This window comes from Acomys minous (genome assembly GCF_964271855.1).
Source record: "Acomys minous genome assembly, chromosome: 11".
NCBI classification, from domain to species: domain Eukaryota; kingdom Metazoa; phylum Chordata; class Mammalia; order Rodentia; family Muridae; genus Acomys; species Acomys minous.
Window position 1 is genome coordinate 58,239,453 of NC_140492.1, and position 25,141 is coordinate 58,264,593.

General features: G+C 40.7%; 1 protein-coding gene across 8 annotated transcripts in view; it reads right to left on the minus strand.

Moving 5' to 3' along the window:
• Positions 1-25,141, minus strand: part of ZNF148 (zinc finger protein 148) — a 116,769-nt gene that overhangs the window by 45,020 nt on the left and 46,608 nt on the right. For 4 of the 8 annotated variants that reach the window (XM_084802117.1, XM_084802120.1, XM_084802119.1 and 1 more), the window contains exon 4: positions 20,837-21,185. The exons of the other annotated variants lie outside the window; for them this stretch is intronic. In XM_084802117.1, the coding sequence (XP_084658243.1) occupies positions 20,837-21,169 (333 nt within the window). In that variant the 5' untranslated portion in view covers positions 21,170-21,185. The remainder of the gene's footprint in view (positions 1-20,836; positions 21,186-25,141) is intronic. 8 annotated transcript variants of the gene reach the window in all.

Below are 25,141 nucleotides of genomic sequence, written 5' to 3' on the forward strand. Positions count from 1 at the left end.
AGTAAGTCCAGCTAGGAAGTTAGAGGGAAGTGCATTTTACAAATGATTACCAGACACCAAATTCCTTTCACTAGAGTTCTCATTAATGGTGCTTGTAATAACAAGTAGAACTTGCTCCATCTTCTTTGGCTCTGCTCTATAGGGGCACTTGTACTTTCAGGCACAAACATCCTGCTCTGTTCACCTATGTGCTGCTGTCATTAGAGTCTGCTGGCTCTCATGCACTAGTTTATCGCTGGACCAGGAAATCTATAAGCCTAGATTAGCTGGTAATCTAGTTCTCCCAAGATTGAGAATATTCACACACAAGGGGAGAATTATAACAGGCTCTTAGAAACTGTTTTTGCTAAAAAGCACTGACTCCTCACTTGGTCTTTAAGGTAAAACAATTTGGATAAAAGTCTGGCTTCTCTGTTTGGTTTTATGTTTGTCTCCTTTACTTTAGGCTACCTGCTTTCCTGTCCAGCAGTGTCTGTGTAGCAACCTCATCTCCTGGATGGTTGATAGCATAGAAAAATCATGTCCTTAGCCTTTCTTCTTGAGTCACCTTAGATACCTAGGATAGCACATCCTCACAGGACAGAGTTCCCTGGAGCAGAAGTAACCCTATCCTGATAGCCACCAATCCCTGTAAGTGTGAGACTTCTTCAAGATCAATGGTGGGAGCGCACTATGACAGCACTGCTTAACTGTAACTACCTCTTACCCTCTACACCAACTCCTCTAAACCTAACCCGCGTGTCAGTGCACTACACACAAGGCGCTTAACTCACTGAACCTCTGTCCAGTTCTCTTCCTGCTACACACACACACACACACACACACACACACACACACACACACACACACACACACACACAGAAAGCCTTTTGTGACTACCCACTCCCAAACTGCATCCAATTCTTTTTACATAAATGTTTTCAGAGTGACTATATGTATATGTACACCAACTAAACTAACTGCTAAAGAATTAGTAGGCAGCTGAGAAACAATAACAGAGTATATTAAACTGAGAAATGCTGTTGAACTAGAAAAAAAAAGATTAATGAAGTCTTGGAAAGGGATGTTTATAAGACCTACCAGCATACAGGTTACTGCCACAATCAAGAAACTAATACTGAGGTTACAAACACAAGAAAGGTTATGTTCCAACAAAAGTCAACACAGTATCAGAAACTAAAGTGCAAAGTGCCAGCCAGGGGAGGAATGTGTCTCCTGGAAAGGAATTTCACACAATTTCGACAAATTACCAGGGCCACCTCAGGATGCTCTTGTTCTGTTTAAACCTAAATCTCATGTCAGAACCCCAATGATGCACTCTCCTGAATCCTCCTCTCAGCCTGGCTTTCCTCTCTGTGCTTTTCATTATTGCTTCTGTTAGCTCATTTGTTAGGGCCACTAATGCTCAGGCTTGTGGACCCAAAACAACAGTTAACATGACTATGTTTTCCAAACTCTACAAAAGATATGGCACCAATGATTAAGACCACCTTACAGAGTCAACTGGAAGACAGGTAGCTGTTAAAGATTCCTGAGAAGAATGCTTAACCGATGTGAGCCAGGTGGGGTTGACTGGCAAAATAAGGAAATGGTGTCGATCATGAATTCCTGAAATGAAGTTGGTGAAACCATAGTTCAACAGGCAAAATATTCCTTGGCTAATAACTCTACTGGGCTACAGCATAAGAGGGTTGCCTTGGTGCCAGCTGTTTGGAGGGAGGCACAGAATGGTGAGTCACCACCTCAGCACGGAGGTCCCTGAAACACAACCACACACTCAGGCTGATGCTAGGCAAGCAGTGGTAAGAGACATAAGACAGCTGGGGGGCTGCTCCAATTACACAGGGGCTCCAAAGGGCAGTTCTAACACTCCCCCCACCCCCCCAGTTTATAAACTGAAGGAAAAAAAACACACGAAAATATAACATGCAGCAGTAAGAGGAACTCACAGGGCACGGTGGTCTCTAATCCCAGCTTTGGGGAATCAGACAGATCTCTGTGAGTTCCAGGATAGCCAAGACTAAACAGACCATGTCTCAAAAACTCAAAACAGAAAAGAGAAAGCAATGGGAACTCAAATAGAGAGTTACGACAGGCTCAGAAGCAAGTTCTGCAAGCAGCAGCTTTGCACAACTCAAGTCTTCACAAGCACAGTCTTTTAAAAGAGTGCAGTTTTACCAACACACTCATGGAAAGTGATCAAATTAAGACTGTCACTTTCAAATATGAGGGACACTTACAACATAAAAAAGGCACAAACCCAGGCAGACAGTAGATTACAGTTTCAGAATGGTGCAACATGTTTGTAACTCAAAATGGAATGAAATAGTTCCCTCTCCATGTAACTTGCAACTGTGCTCCAGTCTTAAGCACAGGGTCTATCGCAAACACGAACTACATTCAGCCCTCCCCTCGTCACTCTATCCTTTTACAAAAAGATGGGGGGACGGGTGGGGAAAGGGTTCAGTGGGGTAAAGTCACTGCTGAACAAGCCTGGAGACATGGGATCACTTCCCTGGAACCCACAGAAAGGAGAGAACAGACTCCACAAAGTTGTCCTCTCCATCTCTGTACACACGCCACGGCATGTGTGCTCACATACACACACACTCTGTACACACGCCACGGCATGTGTGCTCACATACATACATCATATACACAGACAGATAATATTTAAAAGTAAATTTTTCAAAGATGCTGAGAAAGTCAGAGAGAAAAGTACAAAAGGTGAAAGAATGCATGAAAGGATTTCAGACTTCCCTGGTCCAAACAAAGCTACAACAGTAATCTATAAAAACAAGAAAACTTTGTAAATGTGACAAGAGATATTCTGTAAGTCACCCTGCCCCTTCCTTGAGAGGTTTTTCAAGATGGAGTTTCTCTGTATAGTCCTGGCGGTCCTGGAACTCACTCTGTAAACCAAGCTGGCCTTGAACTCAGAGATCCACCTGCCTCTGCTTCCTGAGTGCTGGGATTAAAAGAATATGTCACCACCACTCAGATAAAATATATCAAACTAAAAAATAATAATAATAAACAAAACCCTAAGTGTTCCTTGTTGTTTTACTTCAGGCATGCCCCCAGTCCTCTGACAGCGCCCTCACGGCTTCCTAAGAGCCTGAATCCTCAGCATGACTCCCAAACCCACTAACCAGACCCAAATATTTCAGTACCTAAAACTCTACACCTGCTGTTCTTGCCCTGGTCCCACGTCCCGCAAAGGATGCACTGCCCACTCCCTGCTCTCCCCTGTGCTTCTCTTTATTCTTGCATGTCTGGACATAAAGGAGCCTTAATAGACTTAAAACACCCTTCCCTTAATTCTTAAAGCCTGGACTTTAACTCAGTTCCGAGTCCAGAATGTCTTTCTTATCTTTAAAGATTCCACGTTTATACAAAACATTCTTTGTTGTAATTTCCTACATTTTGTACCCATCTGGTAGCTACTAAGTGCCTGCTTGCTACTAAATTCAGTACAGCAAAAGAATAAAACAAAAACCTACTGAGCTCATCTGTGCAAGTACCATTCTAGACATAAAGTACACTCTAAACACGAGGTCTCTGTTTACCAGGGCTTTAAATGTACAAACAGCACAGTTCTGATGCACAACAAAACACTAATACTTCAAGACAGCACATGTCATTAACTAAATGAATGAATGGTACAGAGAAAAAATGGCAAAGGGAGAATAGGAAAAGACAACTTGACAGGTTTCATGGATGAAATGAGTTAGTTAGATTTGCAAGTCTGTCATTATATATTCTGTTTAATTTTTACTTCTAAACTTGCCTCCCTCCCCAGCTTTCTTTCCCCAGACCCAATAATGCTAATGTAACACATAAATGCCAGCTGATGTATTAATAAGGTCTACAAAATTTTACTTATTCTCCTCTCCCTATCTCCCCCCCAAAAAAATAACCAGCTCCTTGAAATCGTTTGGGCCCCGCCCCTTTTTCTCATTCCCAACATTCCACATACAAATCTAGTTGCACCACCAACTCTGCTAACTTAGGATATCTTCTCATTATGACCCTTCTACAAATACCTTAATATGAACTGTGTCTTTAGTGAGAAATAGGGTAATACTAAGCTGCCGTCGATGAATCAATAACCAGCTCCTAACCCCACCTTTCATGATTTTATGTGATCTACCAGCAAACACATCCGGTTTTACCCATGACTCCACTTTTGGAGCAATATAGTCTTGTCAATTTTCAACGTCAAATTTTGAATTCTCATTTACTGTCAGGCACTAAGAAAAGTATCTTTGAACTTCCCTCTAGCCCAGCTGCCGCCCCCCTCACCCATCACCACGTTCCGCTGCCTCCTGCCTCCTACAGCACCATCGCTGGCTCCACCAGCTCCTTTTCTACTTCTGAGAAACACAATTCACTGGCTGCTATAATTCCTGTGGGCCCAAATTTTTCTAATTGCTATCCTTCTAAAGGCCAAAGATATTGAAAGAATAATCCGCAGCTGGAATATATAGACAAATAACTGACTCCAAATTTAGAAAAAGTGGTTATACTGAGTAAAAGTATTACATAGCTATGTTAAAAGGAACAGAAGGAAACTGTCTCAAAACACTGTCTGGGAAACAAGCTGAATCAAGACGATTACAAGTCTAACAAGCGTTAAGTGCGAAAAGGAAGCTATGACACAATTACCTGCACTGCACCTATACTGGGCCAAAGAATGTTAGCACTGCTTGCCATATTTATGAAATATAGGAGAGGAGAAATCTAAGGCAGGAGACAGAGGGAGGGGGCAGAGAGGAAGAGAAGAAAAACAGAGTGACTGACTCTGGACACTTTTGACAGAACTAATATAACCAGCCAATAGAAAGATGTCAAATCCTAAGATCCCAAAGCTACAGAATAGAGCATGGATGGGCAGGCATTTGTGCTTATGAGTCACACCCTCCCCTCTGCCTGACCCACAGTTATGCAAACTCCTGTACAGAACTCCTCTGCCAGCTAAGGTTCTGAGGAGGCTGTGCAATCCCAGGTAAAACATTTGTCTACTTCCCAAGTATGCTTCCTACAGCAGCATCTTCCAATGACAAGTGAGTAAACCAAGTTAGCTTGTTGTTGTTTTGGTTTGGTTTTTCGAGACAGGGTTTCTCTGTGTAGCCTTAGCTGTAAATCAGGTTGGCCTCGAACTCATAGAGCTCTGCCTGCCTAGGCCTTTGTGTGTGTGTGTGGGGGGGGGTGTTTGTTTGTTTGTGGGGTTTTTTGTTGTTGTTCTTCTTCTTCCTGTTTTTTTGAGACAGGGTTTCTCTGGCTGGCCTCAAATTCACATAGATCCCCCCGCCTCTGCCTCCCGAGTGATGGGACTAAAGGCAAGTGGCCACTACAGCAGGCTCAAATCACGTTATCTTAAGAGGCAATGTTGATCACTTCTAGTAGGAAATTCTACTCCTCTAACCTCCATGATATTGTATCCACTGAAGTTCTCTCCTTTGCCTCCTGGCAACTGCTTTGAACTGGTTCAATAATCCCCTCCCCGTAAGTGTTAAATCAATGATTTTCAAGTGTGGGGTCCTCCTGAAGGACCCTGATACTCTCCATGTCACGCTTGTTGATCAAACAACTGTCACAACAATACTTCCTTTACTCGCATGTACTCTGATGATGACAGTATATTTTATGGTTGTTTAACAAATGACAGTAGCAAAGACTAGATGCATTAGTAAGAGAATCCAAATATTTTATATTGATCCAGACAATGAAGAGAGCTACAGAAATGCATAAGTCACTTCTCATTAAACTTTTTGTTTTATGAAAGTTACTGTTCAGGACTGTAGAGAAGTTAAGGTTGCTGACTTCTCTTGCAAGGGACTTCAGTTTTGTTCCCAGCACCTACATCAGGTGGCTCAGAACCACCTGTACCTCCAGTTCCAGAGGATCAGATGACTTCTGCCCTCCAAGGGCACCTACATGCACATAGTACACAGAAATTTACACGTGTGCACACATACACATATAAATAAAAGTAACAAACAGATCTTTAAAACAGGACAAGGCCGTGCCTTTGATCCCAGAACTTGAAAAGCAGAGCCAGGTGGCTCTCTCTGAGTTCAAAGCCAGCCTGGTCTACATAGCACATTCTAGGCCAACCAAGGATACATAGAGAAATCCTCTCTCAAAAAAGCAAAACCAAAACCAAAACAAATGGTTGAAGCTGAAAACATGGTTCAGTGCCTGGGAACATAGGCTGCTTGTATAGGACACATGGTATTTGGTTTGATTTCTAACACCCACATAGTGACACCCAGTTACAGGAGGGACTGTCACTCCTGTCCCAGTTCCTCCGACCTCCATGGGTACTAGGTACACACACAGCACAAAGACATCCATGCAAGAAGCACTCAATAGAAAAAAAAAAATAAATCTTAAAAGTTTTAACGTTTCTTATTAATAAAGAAGTTACTACTTAAAATATGTTTGAGATACATTAAAATAAAACTTTTAAAAATGCTTCATTTTAAATTTTCTAATAGAGTAAATACTAATGTAATCAACAGCAAAGCCTAACAAGTCCTCAATTTTTTCAAGAGTGTGAAGAGTCCCACTACCAGAATGACAACTGACTTAGACACATCAACCATGTTGTTCTCCTCCTCCTTCACCCAATCTCTTCTCCTAGAAATGCCTGTCCCCATCAAAACAAAGGCACGTGTATGAAGGCTGCACACACATGTGGGTGAGCAGCCATGTCTGTACTTCCTAGTTCTATCAGCTGAGATCACCAAGAAGGGATGACACTCACTACATCCAGCACCCAGAAACTGCTTTTTACTTATCTCTATCTACATATAACAGACTCACAACTACTTAGGAAACAGCTAATTGCGTATCTAAAATGGGAGGCAGAGGCAGGTGGATCGCTCTGAGTTTGAGGCCAGCCTGGTCTACAAAGCCAGTCCTTGTCAGCCAAGGGGACACAGGGAAATCCTGTCTTAGTTAAAAACAAAACAAAACAAAACAAAACAAAACAGTCTGTGTCCAAAACTAAAACACGGTGGTGTCAGAAGCTCAAGTGCTTAGAAAAGGATCAGGATATGTCAAAGGAGCCGGATGAAAGAATTCCTAAAGGCCCAAACTGGAACAAAAGGAGCAAGCAAAAAGCAATGGCTGTACTAGATTATAAGCCAATGGAATAAATATGCATAATGAAATGATAAATACAGTGTGTCAAAGTATTTCCTCAAAAATATTTGACAATTACAACAAAAACCATTAGCTTTACAGTGGGGAAACTTGACAAATACAGTCTTAAGTGATGACGTTACAGATCATAGCTGTGGCACTGTCAAAAATGCAGAGCTTTGGGCTCCATGTCCCAGGGAGCATCTGTCTACTTAAGGATACTGTGTGTTGGAGTGGTGGGTAGGTAATACATAGTTTCTAGACTGCTGTAGAATTGCATTTATACAATAACTCTAAGCTTAAATTTTAACCACTGGAAAATAAAACTAAGGTCCAAAAATATTAAATTTAATGTTTAAAACCGTATTAAGAGAGAACGTAAAATTTAAATCCAAGTCTTCTATGTCCATGTGCACATAAGACCCTGACTACTATGTTTTTTGTGGAGTTTTGTTTTGTTTTGTTTTTCAAGACAGGGTTTCTCTGTGTAGCCTTGGCTGTCCTGGACTCACTTTGTAGACCAGGCTGGCCTCGAACTCACAGCAATCCACCTGCCTCTGCCTCCCGAGTGCTGGGATTAAAGGCATGCGCCGCCACCACCCGGCCCTGACTACTATGTTTTATGAATTACTTCTTTCTTTCTTTCTTTTTCTGAGACAAGGAGTTTCTCTTTGTAGCCTTGGCTGTCCTGGACTCCCTTTGTAGACCAGGTTGGCCTCGAACTCACAGCAATCTGCCTGCCTCAGGGATTAAATGTGTGAGCTACCACACCCAGCTCTGTGAATTACTTCTTATATTCACATTGCCAATAAGGAATTTCAGTGAGGCCGCTCAACCCATACTATAAAATTTCAAAACTAGAACTAGGACCAAGACCATCAGTGAACTCAGTAACTCACACTAGCAGTTCCTGACACATCTGCACAGGCTGCACGCATCTGGGCCTCTCACTGTCCACAGAGGAGGGAGGGCTCACAAGGCCCCATCCCTCCCTGAGGTTGCTAGGGAAGGGAAGAGGCGTTTCCTTCAATGGTACAGGCACCAGTTAGCTGCCCTTTACCTGTGCTGCGTAAACAACCCTTACTAAACTGATGGCTCTCCAAACACCCACACATCACACACAGAGGGACAGAAAAAGAACAGTTGATAGCAACATACAAGAGATACATGATGTTACTCATTAGTTTAGTCATCTCCTCAGCTGTCTGTTAGTGCAGTAATAGCCATTTCCTATCCAAAAAATAAAAAAACAAAATCAAACAATATTACAAAAAGAGGACTTGCAAAATCCTAAGGCATCAATAAACATATCTGCCATTAATCATCATCACACACTGCAGGTGTGTGGCTTCTTGGACATGCGGAGGGCTACTAACTACAAAAAGCCCCATCTTCGTAAAGTTTAATACAGCTAAAGCTCATTCATCTTTCCTTCCATTTAATTCTCCTTCCTTGGTTGAACAGATGGCTCAGATTAAGAGTACTGCCCACTCTCTTCCCAAGAGCCAGGGTTCAATTCCCAGCACCCATATGGCAGCTCACAACTTTAACTCCAGTTCCAGGAGGGGGGGGAGGTGTTCCAAACTCTCTGGGTGCACTTGTGGTGCACAGACATGCATGCAGGCAAAAAATCCCTATGTGCATTGAAATCAAATGAATAGATTACCCTTCCAATTTCTCTGCTTTTCAATATAATATCCATTTCCAGGGCTGGCAAGGTGGTTCAGCAGGTGAAATGCTACTACACAAGCCTGACACCCTGAGTTTGAGCCTAGAATCCACGTATAGACAAAAGTAGAGAGAAATGACTCTACCAAGTCCTCTGACCAAATCCCTACTCCAGAGAAAATAAATTTAAAATTATACATACACATATATACATAGACAGACAGACACAGACAAGATTGATTGATTCTCATGTACTGATTCTCTTTTACTTCTCTTCTCTAGTCTGTGAGAACATTTACTACTTTCTAGGGATTATGTGTGAACACAGAAATATATTTTAAAATTCTTCTGCTATATCATATATAAAGATATTAAGTTGAAATTATCAAATACAACTATAAATTCGTTGGGATTTTTTTGTGTGTGTGAATTATAAGGTAACCAATATATAGCCAAAGCCAAAAGCAACCCATACTGAAGAAATAAAAAAAAACATTACAATGCTCACATAACATTACAGTATTATTTATAATAACACAACTACAAACTCTAATACTCAATAGCAAACTACACTTATTATGTATTGTTACTAGTAAGATTACATCTGACTAACATAAATAACAGAAATAGTCATGGTGAAGGGTAAGTGGCAAATACAACTAAACATGAAAAAATGTTTTAAAACTTTAAACAAATATACAAATTTTGGAGCAAACTATCCAAACATGCAAATACCCTCACAGGAGAACAACAAAAAGAAATACTAAAACCCTACCACAAAAGCATTAATAGTAGGCCGTGAGCCTACAGCCATTTTTGTGTTTTTTATGGTTTAAAACCTTCACCATTTGCTCAGTAAGTCTGTATTATTTTATTATCCTAAAATGGCATCAAGACCAGTCTAGTGCAAGTCCTCACTGTTGCAAGGAAAGACTCCTGAGGAATCATACATGGCTGCAATCCTCATACTAGGGAAATGGAGACAAGGGAAGGAAAGCTCAAGGCCATCCTCAGCTACAGAGCTTGAGGTCAATCTGCATGACACCCTGGACATAATAAAAGAATAAATAAGTAAGAGGGGGAGGGGGAGAGAAGTGAGTGAAATGGAGGGAGAAAGAGCCAGAGAGACAATGGCAAAGGCGTGAAGGGGAGAAAAACCTTTTAGACATTTCCTTACCTTACATTTCTATGCCCAAACTGCTACCAATGGGAAACTACGCGAAAATCTCTCTGAGTTAGTTTTAAAAAACTAAACAACAATCAGGAAAAAACATTTTTTCCATTGTCACATTACCTGCAAAAATTCTACTGGAACAATAATACATGAACTGTCACTAAGCATGACAAGGTAGCGACTTCACTAGTTACCAGTGCAATGAAAACTAAAACCACATCTCATTACATTGTACAACTAAAATGTCTTCAGCTAAAATCTTGTACATGACAAACCAGATACTAAGGATAGGGAGCAATTTTTATAAATTGCCAAACCAATCACAAACTTCCGACAGTAAGCAGAACACTTGCCAAGCTACAAAACTGTATCCTGAGAAAACAGGCAAAAGCAGTGAGTACAAATATACACTCAAAGAAGCACTTTTCAGAATGACCAATATATAGAAACAATCTTTTGTTGGGGAGGAAAAAAGATGTGTTGGGGACTGAAACCAGCCCCATGCGCTAGCTCGGCAAACCATGTACAATGAGCACACCTATAGCCCACTCTAGAAACAGTCTGCAATAATAGAATGAAAAATATGTTCAGGAATGAGAATAACCTACTAAATGCATGCGACCATGGTTTTCATAAGCAACAAACGAAACCAGAGTACACTGTGTATGTGGTTCTATTTATATCCACTCCAAACTCAAGCAAGCTAACAGATAAAAGCATCAAAGTAACAGTAGTGGGTGAGGGGGCGGGGTAGGTCTCAGGGTCACTAATGATGTCTTGGTCTTGGTACATGGGAGTTACTTGTGACTAAATTTATGAACTTAAATTTATGAACTTAACAATTTATCCTATTTTCTTTACGAATGTTGTGATCTAATAAATATACATACATGTACAGAAAGTCTAAATATGTTTGTATAGATACATGCACAAGCATTCCTTTTGTCATTATTTCACTCAGACTTAGCAATAACATAAATGTCAAGTAAACAATAACATATCATTTAATTGTCTATTAAAAATAAACAGCAGTTTTATATACAATGGCATGAAAATCTATATAAAATATCATTAAAAACACAATTTCAAATGTGATATGATGGAATTATCCTTTACATAATAGCATGTAGAAATAAAATATACCAATGTTGTTTACAAATTAAGATTTTTCTAGGATAGTCTCTTTGTAATCCAAATAGGCAAAAGGTAGAAACAAGGACTCCCCACCCATCAATCCAGGCACAGTAGTGTGTGCATGCGTGCATGTCTCTGCTGTGTTTCTGGAGACACCCTGGCCAGGGCCCTGCACATCCTAGGTAAGCACTGAGCTATATGGAAGTCTAAAGAACTCTTACCTTTTATGTGCATTGTTATTCTCAGCACAATATTTTAACTTTTGTAATAACTATACAATAATACGACCTAGCTGAGCTGAGCCTCTAGCCCTGGCCTAAATGAAATCCAACTTATAAATCCTCACAAAGCCATCTAGAGACAAATCTATTAGTAATTTGCATCCATCTTTGGGGGTAAAAGGATGGTGCATTGGGTCTGATTAGCGTAAGTACAGAGGAAAAGGTGAAAAGGAAACTGTTGAGTTTGTTCACTAAAACAATCAACTACAAATCGAGAATTCCTAATCCAAAACTACAAAATATTCCAAATTCCAAAATCTTCACCATGAGTGCTGACATGAAGCCTCAAGTAAAACCTCGTGACCTTGACTTCATGTAAAAGGCTGCACTCAAAATGCACAGTAAAAATATTGCATGAAATTATCTCCGGGCTTTGTGCAACAAGTACATAAAACAAAAATGACTATCCTGGTTTAACCTGGGTCCTATTACCAAAATCTTACAATTTGTATGTAAATATTCCACAATCCAAATGAAAAGGCCAAGATCTAAAATGCTTCTGAATACAACCATTACAGACAAAGTATCTCAACCTGAAAACACGTTCATCCGTGTTCACAAACTGAAGTAAGATGGGCCTGCCTCTGAGTTTGAGGCCAGCCTAGAACTATATATAGTGAGTTCTGGGCCAGCCAGGACTACACAGTATATAGCCCTGCTTCAATAAATACCTAAGTTAATTAATTAATTGATAGAAAGAACTGAAGTCAGCAGTTGTACGCAATAACATACTCTCATCGACGACTAAGAAGGTTCAGTATTCAGCCAGTATGTTCTCTACTAAGAAACTGCCTCTTGTCAAGTAAGGCTTCCAAGAGTTTGTGAGCAAAATACTATGAAAAAATCTGGAGCGGACAAATTGTTATTACCTATTCTACTCGACATGAGTTTAACTCATCTGCCTCTAAAAATTATATCCAGATTATACTGAAGTAATATTTAAATGATAAAGAATACATATTTTCACCAGGCTTGGTGGTGCTCATCTTTAATCCCAGCACTCGGGAGGCAGAGGCGGGCAGATCTCTGTAAATTCCAGGCCAGCCTGGTCTACAGAATGAGTCCAGAACAGCCAAAGCTACACAGAGAAACTGTCTCTAAAAACAAAACAAAACAAAACAAAACCTCTTGAAACAGAGCCCTCAAGTCAAGAATCAACCACCCACAAACATAAAAAATTATTACTGAACCCTCTAAATGAATCTGAAAAAGAAATGCAATTGTAATTAAGAACAGACTATAACTTACAAATGAGTCTGAAAAGGCATACAATATAATTGTAACTGCCTGTGTCATCTTCCTTAATGATAGGATTTCAGAAATTTTTAAAATTGAAAAGCAAAATGGAAGCCTTACTCCAATGGCCAAGTACATTTTCAGTTTCCAGGCCCATTAAAGTAAAGTTGCAATTCTATCGTGCTGCTTTACAGCACAGAAATATATAATTTAAGAATGTCACTCAAAGGAGGCTGGAGAGATAGCTCAGCAGTCCTCTTCCAGAGCACCTGGGTTCAATTCTCATCACCCACGTGGCAGCTCACAACTGTCTGTAGCTCTTGTTCCAGGGGCTCCAACACTTTCACATAGACATACATGCAGCTAAAACACCCAGTGTACATAAAATAAAAATACATTATTAAAAAAAGAAAGAAAAAAGAAGAAAGAGGAAGAAGCCTGGCCTGGTGGCACATGCCTGTGATCCCAGCACTCAGGGAAGCAGAAATAAGTTGATCTCTGTGAGTTCGAGGCCAGTCTGGTCTGCAAAATGAGTCTAGGACAGCCACAGCTACACAGAGAAATCCTGTCTCATAAAACAAAAAGGAAAGAATATCACACAAAGCTGAGACTCTTCAGGGAGTAAAATTGCCTGTTTCCAAGCCTGGTAACTAGAGTTCGCTTCCCGAGCCCCACATGGTAGAGAATAAGAACTGACTCCTGCACGCTGTCTTTCTGCCCTTCACATACGTTTTTAAAACATGTTTAAAAGAATGTTAAATAGATGCTGAAGTAAATATTTCTGGAGTTCTGTGTTCCTAAAAATATTTTCGATATACCACTATATGACAAAAACATACATTTTTTACATGGCTCCCAATTTATAAAATATTTTCACTCAAGTCATACGGTCCAATGTTTTATCAGAAGACAAATGTATTATTGTTGGTGATAATCTGCTCCAGTTTGTGAACACAAGCCTTAGCCTTTCCTCTTGACATGCTTGTTATTAACCGAGAAAGAAAAGAGCATAAAGCTCATGAGTTCTCAGATCCTCTTTGATGAACGTGGTAAGAATGAGCTTTTCTGAGATGAACTTAGCTTTTAGCTGCAGAGCGTGTAACACAGCACTGTCCAGTGAGACAGAGGCAGTGATGGAACAGCCTGCATAGACACTGCCCAGCACAGACTCCATGTAGTTGATAATACCCGCAGCATCCCCAGTGAAGGCCAAGCACTCAAGTTTTACTTTAACATATTTTACCATAATTTAAGTGTCACATATCAGAGGACAAATATCCAATGGGTAGAAACATACTAAAAGGCTGGCCTCTGCTAATTCAGAGTAGAAAATCAAAATAAATCCCAAGAACTAAGTTGCCACACATAATTTTTAACTGTAATTTTCAACAGACACTAGAGAGAATTACTAAGTCATTCACAATTTGAGAAAACTCAACTGTTAATTCTAAACTAAGAAAAGGAGTTCTTTGTGATTTCCAAGTCAATAAGCAAAGGAAAGAAGAAAACCATTACCGTGTTCATATAATTTTTAAAAACACATTCTAGAAAGAATGTTGAGAATGGCCTGTTACTCTTGAGTCTATACACATTGAGAAACAGGAGCATACTGTTTGTGGTGAAACTCCCTTTTCAATGAAAAACAATGCCCACTTAAAATCCCAAGTCCTACCCTTGCCACCAACAGTAATATATGACTAAGAAGGGAAATAACCCCTCGTGTCTCTTTGCATCCCATTATAAAACGATGTTACATGAATCCCAAATTCTGACCATCTGTTAAATGGCATGACCTATTTTTCAGATTCACTTATCAGTGTCTTTAAGGAGCAACAACTCAGTTTGGGTAACCATACAAAGAAGCATCAAGCAGACATTTTAAAAGGATAAGGAGTTGTGAGAAGGTCAAATGTGCTGATAGGGAGGGAAACCTCTCACAATCCTATCAGTGATATGCCAATGAAAAACACACAGACAAGCAAAATGTTAGGAGTGATCATATGCCGGTGATGGTCATGAACACGGGGGTATCAGCACCTGTACTCATACCAAAGCCAGTGCTAATGTGTACTAATAAATGTCCACAGCAGCTTTATTTGTACTAGTTAAACTTGGAAAAATAACCATAATGTTCTTTCAGTAAGGGATTGCCTCCAGGCATGATGGCACTGACCTTTAATCCCAGCACTCAGAAAGCAGAGGCTGCGAGTGGGAGACCAGCCTGGCCTACAGAGTGAGTTCCAGGACAGCCAAGGCTACACAGAGAAACCCTGTCTTGAAAAACCAAGGGGGGAGGGTATTTGTTCTCCTGTGTCCTAACAAGAAAAATGGATTACAGATAAGATAGTTCTAATTCATGTATGTATGTGTGTGTGTGTGTGTGTGTGTGTGTGTGTATGAAAAGCCCATCTCAAAATGTCACATATTGTTGATTTGATTAATAAAAAAATCCTCAAAATGACCAAATTACAGAGTGGAAACCAGATTTGAGGTGAGCAGAGTTAGGAGTTGGGTAGGGAGTGATTACAAAGGCTTGGCTCTTGTCTCTTCCCTATCACCTACAAGAGCCTCTCAGCCCCCGAGCTGTAAGATGGGCACTACATGGGAAGCCCACCCAACACCAGATGCCAAAGCCAGACCCTGGGTGTGTTGGTCAAGGGTAGTGTTTGCCTTGCAGGCTTGAGGTCCCGAATGCACTCACTAGAAACAATTAAATTTCTTAAAAGATGTCTTTCAAGATGGCAGATCCAGGCCAGGCAAAAAGGTTCTCCACAAAGAAGGGACGCTCCAGCAGGCACTGGGTGGCAAACATATGGACTATGTAGTGAAACTCTGAGGTCTGGCAGGTGCCTGTCACAGTGTCTCAGAGTGCAGAGCCAACAGGATAAGCAACTGCAGGTCTTTATCTTTGTAACCAACTAAACTGGCACTTTAAACAAACAAACATTGTCTGAAAACTACAGACAATGCTGGAGTAAATTAAAACAAAAACAAAAACCCCGGAGACGTATACCATCTGATGAATTAGAAACCACTGATGAATTTGAATTAGAAATCAAAACAATGTTGATTATAATCAAATCAATACCTAGAATAAATGTGATCCAAATAAAAATTCAGCTGGCTCTAAACTAAGACATAAACTGTCCTAAAAGTCTCACGAAGAACAAAACTGGAGATATTACTCTATTTGATTTCAAAGCTTACTACGGAGGATGGAGTAGAAAAGTGACTCTGACTTAAAGATGGACACTTAGTCAAACACAAACCAAACCCCAGAGAGGCATACAAAAATGCAGAACAGACAGAAGTGCAGTAATTTTTTTTTTGTTTTTATTTTTCGAGACAGGGTTTCTCTGTGTAGCCTTCCTTGGCTGTCCTAGACTCACTTTGTAGACCAGGCTGGCCTTGAACTTACAAAGATCCATCTGCCTCTGCCTCCCGAGTGCTGAGATTAAAGGCGTGCGCCACCACCGCCCAGAATGCAGTAAATACATTTAATAGTAGCACTATTTCTAATAATTAAAATAAGAACGCACACACAAGGGAGAAAGACAGTGAATGTTTGGATATTAAAACAATAGAACATTCATCAACAAGGAAAAACAATGAAACACTAATATGCAGTCAACACTGATAAATGAATAACAGGCCTCACAACACATCCAGACATGAGAGCTATATTTAAACTCCATTACATGAAATGTCCAAGTAGGACAACACAAACTATGATTGAAATAAAGCCCAACAATTATGGAGGTAAGTGACTAGGAACAATTACAAAGCCACTTTTAGAATAATGAAACTGTTCTATATTCTGACAGGTTGTGTATTCTAGAAATGTATGCAGCTGTATGAACTGTAGATAAAAGCTTTTCAATTTAAATCTTTCCTCAATTAAAAACAAAACCATCTTTACTCAAAAACCTGAGTTGTCCCCTATAGACCAAGTATTAAGAGCAGAAAATCTGCCGGGTGTTGGTGGTGCATGCCTTTAATCCCAGCACTCGGGAGGCAGAGGCAGGAGGATCTCTGTGAGTTCAAGGCCAGCCTGGTCTACAAAGCAAGTCCAGAACAGCCAAGGCTATACAGAGAAATCCTGTCTTGGGGGGTGGGGGTGGGGGTGGGGGAAGAACATAAAAATTAAAGGCAAAACCAAAAAATAAACCTTAAAGGATAATAACAACAGTCTTACAAGCAGGAGCCAGGCGGTGGCGGTGCATGTCTTTAATCCCAGCAGGGAGGCAGAGGCAGGCCGGTAGCTGCAGGATCACTGAGAGTTCCAGTAGTACAGCCTGGTCTACAAAGCAAGTCCAGGACAGCCAAGGCTACGCAAAGAAACTCTGTCTTGGAAAACGACATGGACACACAAGTAAAGAAACACAAAGTAAGTTGACGATAATAAAAATCAAAGAGAAAGCTTTCAAAAGCTGCGATGTCAACAAGAATATTGCAGGCATACATACGCCATGTACAAAAGGAACAAAACATGTCATTGTGGACCTGGTGAACTAATGTAATCTGATATGCTTAAAATGAAAAATGAGGAGAGTATAGTAACCTGCTGTGAAGGAAGGTACCTAAGAGACCTGACCCAATAACTATTTCCATCTATGCAAGTAAGTGCATTTTAGCTGCCCAACAATGAAAATTCAAAAACGTCATTTTATTAAAGGAGTAAGAAGTTACATTTCATTTGAAAACAATCACTACAGAAACTAAAAAACAAAGACAGCTCAGGCTACTGCTATTCAGTAAAAGGTGCTGCAGCCTATAGACTAATAGAGACAATTAACGGAAGAATGTATACACTTTTCAAGCGTCCCAAGGCAGACCACCGTCTGGCCAGAAAGAGGGAAACTTACAGTACTGGGTGTTTGTCAGGCAAGAAGGCCTAACGTCTATAACATAATTAAACTCAAAGTAAACATAAGAAAGAATAGGGCCTCCAGGCTCAGCGATGCAAGCCTATAATGCCAGCATTCTGAGAGGTGGATCTCAGTGGGTTCGAGGCCAGTCTGGTCTACAAAGTGAGTCCAGGACAGCCAAGGCTACACAGACAAACTCTGTCTCAAAAAACAAAAAACAAAACAAAACAAAAAAGCAGGGGAGGGGGGCACACATGAGATGGCTCTGCCACTAAAGGCACCCACCTGCTGCCATGTTTGGTAACCTAAGTTGGATCCCCAGGCTCACAGAGTGAAAAGAGAGAATAAATTCCTGCAAGTTCTCCCCTGACCTCCATGCATCCACAAAATGTTCTCTTCAATTACAGAGTTCAAGGCCAGACTGGGCTGGATCTCTCTCTCTCTCTCTCTCTCTCTCTCTCTCTGGATCTCTCTCTCTCTCTCTCTCTCTCTCTCTCTCTCTCTCTCTCTCTGGATCTCTCTCTCTCTCTCTCTCTCTCTCTCTGGATCTCCCTCTCTCTCTCTCTCTCTCTCTCTCTCTCTCTCTCTCTCTCTCTCACACACACACACACACACACACACACACACCACAGCAGAAAGCAATGAATTGAAAACAGTAAATCAGGAGCAGGAAAGATGGCTAAGTGGTTACCAGTGGATCAGAGGACTTCTGGTCTCTGCATCACCCATACTCACATAATGACAGACACACTCCTACACACACATTCAAAGTATCAATAAACTTAGTAAGTCACTTCTGGAGGGAGTTGACCCGGAGCAGTACTCAACAGATAAAGTGTCACTTTTAGAAAACAAGAAAGCTCTAGAGACCTGCTATACAACACTACAAATATGGTTTAACACTTCTCAAATGTAAGCTTAAGAATGGTAAAGGTGGGATAGGTAAAAGTTTTACCTTTAAAGGTAAAAAGAATAGTAAATAAAGGTAAAAGTTTAAGCAAGCATTTAAACTAAAGAATGAACCAAGCAGATGGCCAGGCTAAGAAAAATACCAAACTATTAGTATCAAACACAAAAGCAACTCCATGTGCATTTAAAGGATAAAAATAAAAACAAAAGCAAGAACAAACAAAAACTGGGAATAGCTTTGTGTCCAATAATTAGAAACCTTTGGCAGAATTGACCCGTTTCTTACAACAAGCTGCCAAGACTCATAGAAGAAATAGATAATCTGAATAGGCCCACATCTATAATAGAAAATTGTTAAAGATTTTCTAAGTCTTCCAAAATAAAGAGCACAAGATCCTGGTGAATTCTAGCCAGCATTAAAGGGGAAATGTATCAAATTTTTTCCTACCTTTTCTAAAAGACAGGAACAAGGAATAGTTCCTAACTCATTGTGAGGCAAGCAATACAAAACACCAAAACTAAGCAATGACATTACAGGCAAAGAGAATTATAGGCTACCCTCTGTTAAGTTAAAATAATGATGATGATGATGATGATGATGATGATGACGACGACGACGATGATGATGTAGCCAGGTATGGTAGTATATGACTTTAATCCCAGCTCTTGGGAGGCAGAGGCAGGCCAATTGCTATGAGTTCAAGGCCAACCTGGTGTACAAAGTGAGTCCAGGACAGCCAGGGCTGTTAAACAGAGAAACCCTGTCTTGGAGGGAAAAATCAAATCGAATCCAGCAGTGTATAAAAAGAATTATACTGAGATTTATTAAAGGCATGTGAAGCTGACTTAACACTCAAGCACCAGCCTCTGCAATGGGCCAGGTACAAGTCAGTGCACATATGCGTAACTGCCAACAGTTCTCCAGTTAGGTTACAGAGAACACAGACAGAACCGCTGCTTTCTAGAATCCACCGTCTATCAAGAGAGTGGACACTGAACAAGTCATCACAAGTCTCTATTTCAGGGCTCAACCTAGAGTCCCTAGGAGTGCAGGATGGTGATGAAGATACACTATTTATACGGGAAAACGGCAATGAGTTATGGCTGAAGTAAATATTTAGGCATATGATGGCCCTCAAGCAAAGAAAGAGTGCTGCACTGTAAAGGTGAGAAAAAACCTCAAGGTCTAGTACTAGTGGTCGAAGAGCTAAGGCTTAGAATACAGTTCTGGTTTTACTCATCATTGAGTGAAAATAAAATAGACAATTGGGCATGGGGTCAGCAAGCCTATAAACACCAGTACTGGAGGTGGCAGAAAGCTGCACGAAGAGGATTGCCAAGGAGTTTAAAGATACCCTGGGCTACACAACAATAATCTTCGTCAAAACAAATGAAATATAAGTAAATATAAAGGAAGAAGACATGAATGCCTAAAATTGAATCTCTTGGGGCTGGGTATAATTCCATCACTAAGGAGGCAAGGCAGGAGGATGTCAGCAAGTGTAAGGATGGCCTGGTCCACACAGCAAATTTTAGGTCAACCTGGGCTACGTAATGACAGCCTGACACAAACAAGAAAACAAACAAATATCAACCAAAAACAAACAAAAAGCCAAACAGAACACCCTGGGTGCTGAACCCTAATGTCCATGACAAGGAAGAGTATAGGGCTAATGCAGTTCCCAGAGACAGAAGTCAGCCAGATGTGTACAAGTAGGGCATCCGGAGAAAAGAAAGAAACGGGTGCAGCGCATTCTTCGTGCACATGATGCCCTGGGGTCAAATCTTAACAGCATTCAAGAGAAAAGCAAGAATAAGATGCACAGGGTCACACAGCTGTACTCTCAGCACTTGGGGAGGCAGAGGCAGGTGGATCTTTATGAGTTTGAAGCCAGCCTGATCTACAAAGCGAGTCCAGGACTGCCAAGGCTACACAAAGAAACCCTGTCATGAACCCTTCTCCCAAAACAAAAACAAAATATGCACAAATACCCCAGGGTATGATCTTTCTCTAATATGTTTAACAGTCGGGCTCGTGCTCTTTAAGGACCTAGCTGCTAGGCAGGCGGCGGTGATCCCAGCACTCAGGAGGCAGAGGCAGGCAAACATGTTAAGGCCAGCCTGGTCTACAGAGCAAGTTCCAAATTAGCCAGGACTACAGAGAAACCCTGCCTGAAAAATCAAAACAAACAAACCAAATGCTAAATGCTAAAAGCACATAAAATCCAGTACACACATAACCCTGACCAAAAGGTAAATGTTAGAAGATAGATTTCTAAACTATGGCGGTAACTGTTCACAGCTCCGTCAGTCTATTAAAAACAATTAGCCTCTAAACTTTGTAATCGCTTTGGTGACCACCAGGGTTACTTAACATTCTTAGTATAGTTCACTGTCTTAGAGTTAGGACTTACGGGGACGTTAAGTGCATACTGCAGTCCTTGAGGAAGCCGCTCATGTGTTTCCATCTGTTCTTCATCATTTTTCACTGTCTCCTCATGGACCATGAGTTCATCATGTGATATCATATCCTGTTGTCTCATTTCACTCTCTTGTAAAACTTCATCTGCAGCAAGGATCTCCTGGTGAGGCAAACTTCGATCTTGAAGAACTGACTCCTGCAGTTCTGCAGACACGCCGGACTGGCCAGACACTCCGCCCATCACAACCATTGCCCTGGAAGACTGCATTTCGTCTATGCCGCCACATTTAAGAAACAATCCTTCCAGTTTGTCGTCAATGTTCATGCTTAAGTATAACTGCCTAGAAAGACCAAGTTTGGCAACAAAGCATAACAAATTAGTTTACAGGTCTAACTTGGGAGTTTATTTCAAATTATAAAAGGTACGCATTCAAATAGAAAATTTTATTCATATAATTACCAGAGGCTAGAAAAGTAAAACAAGTTTTCATTTTGAAATTAAGACATACTCTTAATCTACTTTACACAAACTAGATTAGAGGAAGTGTTTGTAGCCTCAGTTCAAGAACTGTCAGGTCTCAACATATTATAGTGTCATAAAATTTAAAATGAAGAGCTCAGTAAAACAACCTGACAGAGAACACTACCCGGAAAACCACTAACACAAACAAAGATCCTCATAAAGCCCAGGAAAGGGCAGTGATACAACTCGTTTAGTATAGCACTTGCTAGCATGCATCAAAAGTCCTCGCCCAGTGTAAAATGGGCACGGTGCACTCATGTGCCTGCAAGCCAAGCACCGAGGAGGCAGGACTGCTGCTGCAAGCTGAAGGACATGACACTACACAAAGTGAGTGTGACCGTCAGTCCCCAAGGGAAAGCCTACAAGGAGGAAGAACACTGGGCTTTAGTCTCGGTGTCTCCTCTTTAAGACAGTGTTGAAGAGCACCTTCAGTTTCGCGATGGAAGACCAAAATGTACCTTCAATTCCAATCACTACTAAAATCAAAATACCCTTTCATTGACTGAAGCTAGCTAGGATCAAGGAGTGACCTTTTCTTAAAGGAACACTTTATAGACCTTTATAAACAGCAGAGTACACAAAAGGCTAATTCAGACTTGCTTTTCTTGCCTTCCCAGGTACCAGATGTTATCAGTCTGGAAGATATGACCAAAGCACAACATTCAATTTTACTTTTCAAAATCTTCACATAGCAAACAGACTCTTAAAGGTCAATTGTTTTAAACATATTACCAAATATCTGCCATCTTCATGTTCTGTTTTACACATTTCTTAGAGAATAAGCTATTCTACAACAAAATAAATCTTATTTAAAGGACTAAAAGTTGATTGTTCTGGTCAATTCTTTGGAAATCCTTGCAAACCATTTATTCTGTTTCTAAACTATCTACTGTTTTTCCCGCCAAAGAACATGAAAAGCTCCCAACTTACAGGAATTTACACATACACAAGAGACCTTTTACTGCATCTGCTGTCACAAATACCATTATTTAAAAAAAAAGAAAGAAAAAGAAAAAGAAAAAAAAGCCAGGCAGTAGTGATGCACATCTTTAATCCCAACACTTGGGAGGCAGAGGCTGGCAGATCTCTGAGTTCAAGGCCAACCTGGTCTACAGACCAGGACAGCCAGGGCTACAAAAAAGAAAGAAGGGGAAGGGGGAGGTGGGGAAGAAACAAAACTTGTGCGTTTTAGAGAATATGGAAGATGTAAAAGAAATTAAAAACAAAAACAACCTAAGCAAATGGCTTAGAAGAAACTCAGTTCTTGTTTATCAATAAAAAGCATCCAGTTGACTCACTAACGATTCAGGAAGCACTTTAGAGATAACACGTGCTGGGCATGGGAGAAGCGCCCAGTGCTTCAGGAGGATCTTAAACAGGAAACAGCATGCTTCAAATAGAGTAAATTAAAAATGAGGAGAAATAATTCAAGTAGAAAATAGACCTGGCCTCTCCAAACATCTTCCTGAAAACAATTAGATGCTCAGATGAAGACTTCCTTTGTGCACATGGTTACCCACTCCTACAATTCTCAGTTAAGCCAAATGTTTAGCCATAAACTGGGCAGCCACAGACTGTGTTGGACAGTTTCTCTGCAGTATCAGAGAACACTTTGGTATCAGTGTCACTGCTCAGACTTTAAAGTAAGCCTGGAAATAGCTATCAAGAGAAAAAAATGGTTTGGCTATGAATTGCTCCCCCTACCCCAAGAGGCTTATTTATTAAAAGGTTGGCACCGCAATGGGCGTAGTATCTGAGGAGATTCTAGAAACCTTAAAGCAGTGAGACCTAGCTGGAGCAGGGAGGTCATGGGCTGGGTCTTTGGGAACAATATCTCTGTCCTTCTCTACTTCCTATCTTCAAAAGACTCCTGTGTTGTTTTGCCCAAGACCGTAAGTTTTTCCTCCTTTTAAGTTTTGCCAGGTATCTGATTTAAGCAGCCAAAAGTAACTATCACATCTACCTAGCTAACTGCTAGGGCGAAGGGAGATACCCAAGCTGTGTTTCTATTCACAGAAGCCTACCTAAGATCTACACAAAGCAATGCTTACTGCAACCTTTTAATGGAAAAACCACAGCCCAAGTACTCAGTGACAGGAGACCTGAATTCACCCATCACACAATAGAACGCCTACACACTAAAGGGAATGAAATTAGTTGTCTATAATGGTTCCATAGGAGAAAACAAATGAGAGTTAAGGTGACTTCATAGGTAATAAGAAGAATGTTAAATGCATTCATCTTTAAAGAATAAATAACTCGGATCAAGCATTATCATGGAGATTTTTTTCCCCTATAAAGAAACAACAGTAAAAATTTTGAAAATGAACTAATAAAGAATCCATTGGAAGCTAGGCATGGTGTTACACATCTTTAATCCCAGCACTCAGGAGGCAGAGGCAGATGGATCTCTGTGAGTTCAAGACCAGCTTGGTCTACAAAGTGAGTCCAGGATAGCCAGAGCTACACACAGAAATCCTATCCTGAACACACACACACACACACACACACACACACACACACACACACACACACACACACACACACAAAATTCATAGAAAAAGACTAGCCACGGACATTCTCTTTCAAACCATGCACCAGCTTTCTGTTTCGTGTTCTCTTCCAGTGCTGGGGACAGGACAGTAGATTCCTGCTGCAGTTGCATTTAGGTTTTGAAAGTACAGTAAGGCAGCACATGAGAGCTCTCTCTGAGACCCTGTGTCCTAGGCCTGTCCTGTTCTCCTCCTCCTCAAGCTTGTACAGATAGAGCTCAATCAGTGTCTGTGTGTCTGTGTGTCTGTCTCTGTCTGTGTGTGTGTGTGTGTTCCTCTCTGTCACATCTACCAGCCTTTCTTATTGACAACTGTTTGGCTCATCTATGTAGAAACCATCTTTACAGTAGCAGTTTAGGTAATTCTAGTTTTTTAAGGCTAGAGTGGAGAATTGAAGGCTTGCGGAGAACATCAATTAGCAGCATTTTCTGCTGCCTTCAGGAAGACTCCTACTGTTCTCGTCTAAGTGAATGTTCTGAGGAAATAGCAGAGTCCTTAGAAACTGAGCTGTACAGATTTACAAAGAGACAGAGTAAAGGAGATTTGCATTGGTGCTTTTATTAAAAAATTTAAAATATATGGTTTTGGTTTTTAGTTTGGGTTTTTTGTTTGCTTTTTTTGTTTTTCCCTAGACATGGTTTCTCTGTGTAGCCTTGGCTGGCAGGGACCTCACTCTATAAACCAAGCTGGCCTTGAACTCAAGAGATCTGCCTACCTCTGCCTCTCAAGTGCCAGGACTAAAGGCTTGCACCACATGACTGGCTAAACTGTAAGGGTTGGGGGTGGGTGGGTTTTGAGACGGGGTTGCTCTGTGTAGTCCTGGCTGTCCTGGACTCACTTTGTAGACCATCTGTCTGGTCTCAAATTCACAGAGATCCTCCTACCTCTGCCTCTCGAGTGCTGGGATTAAAGGCGTGCACCACCATGCACAGCTAAAATGAGTTTTTAATACAAGCACTTGTCCTAATTAATTACTTCTAAGACTCAGGGAGTCTGGGAGGGAGCTTGAGTCAGAAGTTAACAGAAGGGTCTCATCTAGACAAGTTGAGCATTCCTCGTTTTAAGCCATTATACAAGACACTAAAATAGCTTTAAGTTTTTAGTGGAACTTTATGCAAATAATATAAAAACTATCTTTCTAAAGTCATGAGCTGGATTGTATCTGTATTATAAATCATTACAGTATTGACTAAAGAGGAAGGACAAGTATTGTGTTGACAAT